Below are 10,386 nucleotides of genomic sequence, written 5' to 3' on the forward strand. Positions count from 1 at the left end.
CCGTCCCGGCGCCCCTGTTTCCTCAGTAACTGTATATGGTGTGTGTGTGTGTGTGTGTGTGTGTGTGTGTTACTGTGGTGTTCCCTTCCCGGCGTCCCTGTTTCCTCAGTAACTGTATATGGTGTGTGTGTGTGTGTGTGTGTGTGTTACTGTGGTGTTCCCGTCCCGGCGCCCCTGTTTCCTCAGTAACTGTATGCGGTGTGTGTGTGTGTGTTACTGTGTGTTCCCGTCCCGGCGCCCCTGTTTCCTCAGTAACTGTATGCGGTGTGTGTGTGTGTGTGTGTTACTGTGTGTTCCCGTCCCGGCGCCCCTGTTTCCTCAGTAACTGTATGCGGTGTGTGTGTGTGTGTTACTGTGTGTTCCCGTCCCGGCGCCCCTGTTTCCTCAGTAACTGTATGCGGTGTGTGTGTGTGTGTGTGTGTGTGTGTGTGTGTGTGTGTGTGTTACTGTGTGTTCCCGTCCCGGCGCCCCTGTTTCCTCAGTAACTGTATGCGGTGTGTGTGTGTGTGTGTGTTACTGTGTGTTCCCGTCCCGGCGCCCCTGTTTCCTCAGTAACTGTATGCGGTGTGTGTGTGTGTGTGTGTTACTGTGGTGTTCCCGTCCCGGCGCCCCTGTTTCCTCTGTAACCGTATGCGGTGTGTGTGTGTGTGTGTGTGTTACTGTGTGTTCCCTTCCCGGCGTCCCTGTTTCCTCAGTAACTGTATATGGTGTGTGTGTGTGTGTGTGTGTTACTGTGGTGTTCCCGTCCCGGCGCCCCTGTTTCCTCAGTAACTGTATGCGGTGTGTGTGTGTGTGTGTGTTACTGTGGTGTTCCCGCCCGGCGCCCCTGTTTCCTCAGTAACTGTATGCGGTGTGTGTGTGTGTGTTACTGTGTGTTCCCTTCCCGGCGTCCCTGTTTCCTCAGTAACTGTATGCGGTGTGTGTGTGTGTGTGTGTTACTGTGGTGTTCCCGTCCCGGCGCCCCTGTTTCCTCAGTAACTGTATATGGTGTGTGTGTGTGTGTGTGTGTGTGTGTGTGTTACTGTGGTGTTCCCTTCCCGGCGTCCCTGTTTCCTCAGTAACTGTATATGGTGTGTGTGTGTGTGTGTGTGTGTGTTACTGTGGTGTTCCCGTCCCGGCGCCCCTGTTTCCTCAGTAACTGTATGCGGTGTGTGTGTGTGTGTTACTGTGTGTTCCCGTCCCGGCGCCCCTGTTTCCTCAGTAACTGTATGCGGTGTGTGTGTGTGTGTGTGTTACTGTGTGTTCCCGTCCCGGCGCCCCTGTTTCCTCAGTAACTGTATGCGGTGTGTGTGTGTGTGTTACTGTGTGTTCCCGTCCCGGCGCCCCTGTTTCCTCAGTAACTGTATGCGGTGTGTGTGTGTGTGTGTGTGTGTGTGTGTGTGTGTGTGTGTGTTACTGTGTGTTCCCGTCCCGGCGCCCCTGTTTCCTCAGTAACTGTATGCGGTGTGTGTGTGTGTGTGTGTTACTGTGTGTTCCCGTCCCGGCGCCCCTGTTTCCTCAGTAACTGTATGCGGTGTGTGTGTGTGTGTGTGTTACTGTGTGTTCCCGTCCCGGCGCCCCTGTTTCCTCAGTAACTGTATGCGGTGTGTGTGTGTGTGTGTGTGTGTGTGTTACTGTGTGTTCCCGTCCCGGCGCCCCTGTTTCCTCAGTAACTGTATGCGGTGTGTGTGTGTGTGTGTGTTACTGCGTGTTCCCGTCCCGGCGCCCGTTTCCTCAGTAACTGTATGCGGTGTGTGTGTGTGTGTGTTACTGTGTGTTCCCGTCCCGGCGCCCCTGTTTCCTCAGTAACTGTATGCGGTGTGTGTGTGTGTGTGTGTTACTGTGTGTTCCCGTCCCGGCGCCCCTGTTTCCTCAGTAACTGTATGCGGTGTGTGTGTGTGTGTGTGTGTGTTACTGTGTGTTCCCGTCCCGGCGCCCCTGTTTCCTCAGTAACTGTATGCGGTGTGTGTGTGTGTGTGTGTTACTGCGTGTTCCCGTCCCGGCGCCCGTTTCCTCAGTAACTGTATGCGGTGTGTGTGTGTGTGTGTGTGTGTGTTACTGCGTGTTCCCGTCCCGGCGCCCCTGTTTCCTCAGTAACTGTATGCGGTGTGTGTGTGTGTGTGTGTGTGTGTTACTGCGTGTTCCCGTCCCGGCGCCCCTGTTTCCTCAGTAACTGTATGCGGTGTGTGTGTGTGTGTTACTGCGTGTTCCCGTCCCGGCGCCCCTGTTTCCTCAGTAACTGTATGCGGTGTGTGTGTGTGTGTGTGTTACTGTGTGTTCCCGTCCCGGCGCCCCTGTTTCCTCAGTAACTGTATGCGGTGTGTGTGTGTGTGTGTGTGTGTGTGTGTGTGTGTTACTGCGTGTTCCCGTCCCGGCGCCCCTGTTTCCTCAGTAACTGTATGCGGTGTGTGTGTGTGTGTGTGTTACTGTGTGTTCCCGTCCCGGCGCCCCTGTTTCCTCAGTAACTGTATGCGGTGTGTGTGTGTGTGTTACTGTGTGTTCCCGTCCCGGCGCCCCTGTTTCCTCAGTAACTGTATGCGGTGTGTGTGTGTGTGTGTGTTACTGTGTGTTCCCGTCCCGGCGCCCCTGTTTCCTCAGTAACTGTATGCGGTGTGTGTGTGTGTGTTACTGTGTGTTCCCGTCCCGGCGCCCCTGTTTCCTCAGTAACTGTATGCGGTGTGTGTGTGTGTGTGTGTGTGTGTGTGTGTGTGTTACTGCGTGTTCCCGTCCCGGCGCCCCTGTTTCCTCAGTAACTGTATGCGGTGTGTGTGTGTGTGTGTGTTACTGTGTGTTCCCGTCCCGGCGCCCCTGTTTCCTCAGTAACTGTATGCGGTGTGTGTGTGTGTTACTGTGTGTTCCCGTCCCGGCGCCCCTGTTTCCTCAGTAACTGTATGCGGTGTGTGTGTGTGTGTGTGTGTGTGTGTGTTACTGTGTGTTCCCGTCCCGGCGCCCCTGTTTCCTCAGTAACTGTATGCGGTGTGTGTGTGTGTGTGTGTGTGTGTGTGTGTGTGTGTGTGTTACTGCGTGTTCCCGTCCCGGCGCCCCTGTTTCCTCTGTAACCGTATGCGGTGTGTGTGTGTGTGTGTGTGTTACTGTGTGTTCCCGTCCCGGCGCCCCTGTTTCCTCAGTAACTGTATGCGGTTGTGTGTGTGTGTGTGTGTTACTGTGTGTTCCCGTCCCGGCGCCCCTGTTTCCTCAGTAACTGTATGCGGTGTGTGTGTGTGTGTTACTGTGTGTTCCCGTCCCGGCGCCCCTGTTTCCTCTGTAACCGTATGCGGTGTGTGTGTGTGTGTGTGTGTGTTACTGTGTGTTCCCGTCCCGGCGCCCCTGTTTCCTCAGTAACTGTATGCGGTGTGTGTGTGTGTGTGTGTGTGTTACTGTGTGTTCCCGTCCCGGCGCCCCTGTTTCCTCAGTAACTGTATGCGGTGTGTGTGTGTGTGTGTGTGTGTTACTGTGTGTTCCCGTCCCGGCGCCCCTGTTTCCTCTGTAACCGTATGCGGTGTGTGTGTGTGTGTGTGTGTTACTGTGTGTTCCCGTCCCGGCGCCCCTGTTTCCTCAGTAACTGTATGCGGTTGTGACAGTAGAACTTGATGGCCCTCCAGTCGCGCTGGTTGCTGGCCAGCAGAGGGCAGAGTTGCAGACACCGCTCACAGTCCGCCTTCGCAGGAACACGCAGATCCACGATGTTGCGCTTCAGGTGCGTCTCCACGGCAACACGCTCCGCCTCCGACCAGGGCCGCTTCAGGACGCCGCGCTTGCCTGGCGAACACGCAAACAACACGCGTTACACAAACCCCAGTGATCAGTCCTCACATACATTAAACTATATAGTATATAAAAATAGCAGATAGTAAATAACACATTAATAACAATAGCGCTATAAAACTTGATATTCATTTTACATATTTGCTAGATTAGTAAATAATTTACATATTTACAATTGTTTTGATGGTCATTGCTGAAGTTCGATATATTGGTCGATATATTTAATTTAAAGACAACACTTAAATATTAATTACTCAATAAAATGCCATTGGAGATATCCAAAATATTGGCCGATATATTTAATTTAAAGATAGTAAATAACATGAATAAAATTGCTAAAAATTTTACATATTTACTGAATTAGAAATACTGAATTGGAAAATACATCAATTTGCAAAAAATAATTTGAACTTGATGAAAACTAAACCTAGAATAAACAGATTCATACTTAAGATTTTATTTAGTGGTTGACGACCGGTATAGATTTTTTGATGGCCGATGCCGATAACCCATATATCGGCTGATATAAAACCGATATATTTAATTTGACCAAACTTTAAAAGAACAGAACTAAATGTCATTGCAAAACATTTAGTTTCAGAATTTTTTTAGTAAAGAAATGAAGCCAGTTGTTGAATCTCAAGCTCAGTAGTGTGTCATGTGACTCACCTGATTTGACCTGTGAGCTCCGCCTCTTGAGCCCAGCTGACGGAGAGGGCGTGGCCTGTGACACGCGCGGGCTAGTTCCCTTTTTCTGCCGCGGCGCTCGAGTACTAGCTGCTCTCTTCTTTACAACGACAGCTCTCTCCTTATTCCCATTGCCTTCCCCATCCGAATCCTCCGAGAAAGAGTCGGCAGAGTTTCCTGACATCACTGCCGGAACAGAGAGACAACTTTAACAGTCGTTCGTGTTCAGATGAGATACTTTAAAAGTGTACGTTTGGCTGTCTCTATGCCTTCGTAATCAGATCTAATGGAATTACTAGGGATGCGCTATGAAAATGTTGGCCGATACGGATATTTCTTTATATTTAAAAGCCGATAACCGATATATTGGCCGATAAATCTAATTCCTAATTTTTATATAATTTTTGAGAGCCTGATTACAAAAACAAAAGTCTCACCATTAAAAGCCACATCCCAAACACACAATTATAATGTTTAATGTAGCTTAATTTTATGTAGCTTATATGACAGTACATGTTGAACTTTACTGTAGTTTCTCTTTTTCCAATCATATTTCAAGCAATTAAAAACCATCATAGCGAAGAGTGCGAATCTAAAGTGTCTCATCTAAAGGAAATAATCCATTATTTATCGGCTTTAATATATCGGCCTTAATATATCGGCCAAATTTTCTCATCAGGCCGATAACCATAACATTAAAAAATAACATATATCGGCCGATACCGATATTCCGTGCATCCCTAGAAATTAATTTTTTTAGTAATCCTGATATTTGATATAAAATACAACAACAAATTACATTATTAATTTAATGTGCACTTTATGAGGGTGGGTATCTACAGAAGTATCAGTAATTCACAACAATGCATTTATCAGACGTGATGTCACATGCATTGCACATGATCTGCTCAACTGACTGTACACAAATCCTTTAAAATTTACATTTTAGTGTTTTATTTCCCCGGTCTTACCGTCCAGCTCGAGGCAGATGTGCTGCAGACTCATCCCTCTGAACAGAACCCCCTCACGCTCCCCGTACAACACCACTCGCCCCACGCGGTTCATCAGCGCCGGGTCCTGACCAATCCGAGCGCAGCTCTGGGTCACATGGTACTCCCTCTGCAGGAAATCCTCCAATCGCTTGGTAGCAGCCCCTGAGGCTTTTTCTCCCTCCTCGAGCAGCAGGAGTTGGGTTAGGATGGCCACCTGGCGGCGGGCGCGGGGCGCGGTTAGCGTTGTGGGGTTTTTAGCGCCGCTAGTGCGCGCTAGGCTCCGGAGAAGGTCGGTGCCGCGGAGTGGCGTAGCCGGCGAGTGATATGGCCGGGAAAACACGTACGGGCTCTCAGGATCGACTCCTACATCTCCTGACGTCTTTAAGAGAAGATCCAGACACGCTTCTGAATGCGGAGGAAGGATTAGCGGTTGAACGCGACCACGTTTGCCTAAAACACCCACGCGAGTGAGGTGGCAGAGCACGTGCCGCTCGAAAGGGGAAAGAGACTCGTCCGACGGGAGGACTGAGTTCCGGTCCCGGTAGTCCTGGATGGTGAGCTTGGCCACCTCGCACTCGCGGTGCCGGTTGTAGAGGATTAGCAGAGCTAGGCTGGAGTTGCAGAGCAGACGCCAGGCCTCCGCCGAGCCCGAGGCCCGGGACAGCGTGAGGAACGAGGAGTGCTGCTGTCGGCGCAGGAACATGACCAGCGTGGAAAGAGACGACAGCAACGGAGGCATGTGTGAGCGCTGTGAGCTGCATGGAAAACACACACCACAGTGAAAGATCAGCATTTTAAAGGGGACATATCATGAAAATCAGACTTTTTCCGTGTTTAAGTGCTATAATCGGTTTCCCAGTGCATCTACCAACCCAGAGAACGTGTAGAACTGGGAGCTGCAACAGGAAACAGTGAAATATCAGCATTTTAAAATTTCAGTACCTGGTAGGGCTGGGGCGGTATGGATTTTTTCAAACCGCGGTTGAAAAGCAAGATATTCCCGCGGTATATCGGTAAACCGCTTTAAATACAAAGAAACAAAAAATGCTTTAAATCCACCCCCCCCCCCCCTACTTTCGCGCACACACCAGAATTCTCACTTTATATCAAGCAATTCTGACTTCATTTCAGGCAATTCTGACTTTATAACACGCAATTCTGACTTTATAACACACAATTCTGACTTTATATCACGCAATTCTGACTTTATATCACGCAATTCTGACTTTATAACACGCAATTCTGACTTTATAACACGCAATTCTGACTTTATATCAGGCAATTCTGACTTAATATCAGGCAATTCTCACTTTATATCAGGCAATTCTCACTTTATATCAGGCAATTCTGACTTTATATCAGGCAATTCTGACTTTATATCAGGCAATTCTGACTTTATATCAGGCAATTCTGACTTTATATCAGGCAATTCTGACTTTATATCAGGCAATTCTGACTTTATATCAGGCAATTCTGACTTTATATCAGGCAATTCTGACTTTATATCAGGCAATTCTGACTTTATATCAGGCAATTCTGACTTTATATCAAGCAATTCTGACTTCATTTCAGGCAATTCTGACTTTATAACACGCAATTCTGACTTTATAACACACAATTCTGACTTTATATCACGCAATTCTGACTTTATAACACACAATTCTGACTTTATATCACGCAATTCTGACTTTATATCACGCAATTCTGACTTTATAACACGCAATTCTGACTTTATAACACGCAATTCTGACTTTATATCACGCAATTCTCACTTTATATCAGGCAATTCTGACTTAATATCAGGCAATTCTCACTTTATATCAGGCAATTCTCACTTTATATCAGGCAATTCTGACTTTATATCAGGCAATTCTGACTTTATATCAGGCAATTCTGACTTTATATCAGGCAATTCTGACTTTATATCAGGCAATTCTGACTTTATATCAGGCAATTCTGACTTTATATCAGGCAATTCTGACTTTATATCAGGCAATTCTGACTTTATATCAGGCAATTCTGACTTTATATCAGGCAATTCTGACTTTATATCAGGCAATTCTGACTTTATATCAGGCAATTCTGACTTTATATCAGACAATTCTGACTTTATATCAGACAATTCTGACTTTATATCAGACAATTCTGACTTTATATCAGGCAATTCTGACTTTATATCAGGCAATTCTGACTTTATAACACGCAATTGCAACTTTATGTCACGCGATTCTGACTTTATATCAGACAATTCTGACTTTCTATCAGGCAATTCTGACTTTCTATCAGGCAATTCTGACTTTCTATCAGGCAATTCTGACTTTCTATCAGGCAATTCTGACTTTCTATCAGGCAATTCTGACTTTCTATCAGGCAATTCTGACTTTCTATCAGGCAATTCTGACTTTTATATCAGGCAATTCTGACTTTATATCCGGCAATTCTAAATTTATATCAGGGAATTCTGACTTTATATCAGGCAATTCTGACTTTATATCAGGCAATTCTGACTTTATATCAGGCAATTCTGACTTTATATCAGGCAATTCTGACTTTATATCAGGCAATTCTGACTTTATAACACGCGATTCTGACTTTATATCAGGCGATTCTGACTTTATATCAGGCAATTCTGACTTTATATCAGGCAATTCTGACTTTATATCAGTCAATTCTGACTTTATATCAGTCAATTCTGACTTTATATCAGGCAATTCTGACTTTATATCAGGCAATTCTGACTTTATATCAGACAATTCTGACTTTATATCATGCAATTCTGACTTTATAACACGCAATTGCAACTTTATGTCACGCGATTCTGACTTTATATCAGACAATTCTGACTTTATATCAGGCAATTCTGACTTTATATCAGGCAATTCTGACTTTATATCAGGCAATTCTGACTTTATATCAGGCAATTCTGACTTTATATCAGGCAATTCTGACTTTATATCAAGCAATTCTGACTTTATATCATGCAATTCTGACTTTATAACACGCAATTCTGACTTTATATCATGCAATTCTGACTTTATAACAGACAATTCTGACTTTATATCAGGCAATTTGGACTTTATATGAGGCAATTCTGACTTTATATCATGCAATTCTGACTTTATAACAGACAATTCTGACTTTATAACAGACAATTTGGACTTTATATCAGGCAATTCGGACTTTATATGAGGCAATTCTGACTTTATATCAGGCAATTCTGACTTTATATCATGCAATTCTGACTTTATATCAGGCAATTCTGACTTTATATCAGGCAATTCTGACTTTATATCAAGCAATTCTGACTTTATATCAGACAATTCTGACTTTATATCAAGCAATTCTGACTTTACATCATGCAATTCTGACTTTATATCATGCAATTCTGACTTTATAACAGACAATTCTGACTTTATAACAGACAATTCGGACTTTATATGAGGCAATTCTGACTTTATATCAGACAATTCTGACTTTATATCAGACAATTCTGACTTTATATCAGACAATTCTGACTTTATATCAAGCAATTCTGACTTTATATCATGCAATTCTGACTTTATAACACGCAATTCTGACTTTATATCATGCAATTCTGACTTCATAACAGACAATTCTGACTTTATATCAGGCAATTTGGACTTTATATGAGGCAATTCTGACTTTATAACATGCAATTCTGACTTTATAACACACAACTGTAACTTTATAACACAATTCTGGCTTTATATCAGGCAATTCTGACTTTATATCAGGCAATTCTGACTTTATATCAGTCAATTCTGACTTTATATCAGTCATTTCTGACTTTATATCAGTCATTTCTGACTTTATATCAGTCATTTCTGACTTTATATCAGACAATTCTGACTTTATATCAGACCATTCTGACTTTATATCAGACCATTCTGACTTTATATCAGACAATTCTGACTTTATATCAGACAATTCTGACTTTATATCAGTCATTTCTGACTTTATATCAGAGATTTCTGACTTTATATCAGACAATTCTGACTTTATATCAGACCATTCTGACTTTATATCAGACAATTCTGACTTTATATCAGACAATTCTGACTTTATATCAGACAATTCTGACTTTATATCATGCAATTCTGACTTTATAACAGACAATTCTGACTTTATAACAGACAATTTGGACTTTATATCAGGCAATTCTGACTTTATATGAGGCAATTCTGACTTTATATCAGACAATTCTGACTTTATATCAGACAATTCTGACTTTATATCAAGCAATTCTGACTTTATATCATGCAATTCTGACTTTATAACACGCAATTCTGACTTTATATCATGCAATTCTGACTTTATAACAGACAATTCTGACTTCATATCAGGCAATTTGGACTTTATATGAGGCAATTCTGACTTTATATCAGACAATTCTGACTTTATATCAGGCAATTCTGACTTTATATCAGGCAATTCTGACTTTATATCAGGCAATTCTGACTTTATATCAGGCAATTCTGACTTTATATCAGGCAATTCTGACTTTATATCAGGCAATTCTGACTTTATATCAGGCAATTCTGACTTTATATCAGGCAATTCTAAATTTATATCAGGGAATTCTGACTTTATATCAGGGAATTCTGACTTTATATCACGCAATTCTGACTTTATAACACGCAAATCTGACTTCATAACACGCAAATCTGACTTTATAACACGCAAATCTGACTTTATAACACGCAATTCTGACTTTATATCAGAAAATTCTGACTTTATATCAGACAATTCTGACTTTATATCAGACAATTCTGAATTTATATAAGACAATTCTGACTTTATATCAGGCAATTTGGACTTTATATGAGGCAATTCTGACTTTATAACATGCAATTCTGACTTTATATCAGGCAATTCTAAATTTATATCAGGGAATTCTGACTTTATATCAGGGAATTCTGACTTTATATCAGGCAATTCTGAC

The 10,386-nt window shown here is 43.5% G+C and overlaps 1 protein-coding gene across 1 annotated transcript in view; it reads right to left on the reverse strand.

Annotated features, from left to right (window-relative positions):
* Positions 1 to 3,247: 3,247 nt before the first annotated feature.
* The window catches only part of LOC143736759 (uncharacterized), a 15,544-nt gene continuing 8,405 nt past the window's right edge, over positions 3,248 to 10,386 (reverse strand). The window contains exons 7-9 of the mRNA XM_077227447.1: positions 5,403 to 6,178; positions 4,414 to 4,617; positions 3,248 to 3,738 (exon numbers count right to left, since the gene is read on the reverse strand). Coding sequence (XP_077083562.1) covers positions 3,500 to 3,738; positions 4,414 to 4,617; positions 5,403 to 6,178 — 1,219 coding nt within the window. The 3' untranslated portion in view covers positions 3,248 to 3,499. The remainder of the gene's footprint in view (positions 3,739 to 4,413; positions 4,618 to 5,402; positions 6,179 to 10,386) is intronic.

The sequence above is a fragment of the Siphateles boraxobius genome, unplaced genomic scaffold, assembly GCF_051911475.1.
Source record: "Siphateles boraxobius isolate OS27281-9 unplaced genomic scaffold, OSU_SipBor_1 130, whole genome shotgun sequence".
Classification (NCBI taxonomy): Eukaryota; Metazoa; Chordata; class Actinopteri; order Cypriniformes; family Leuciscidae; genus Siphateles; species Siphateles boraxobius.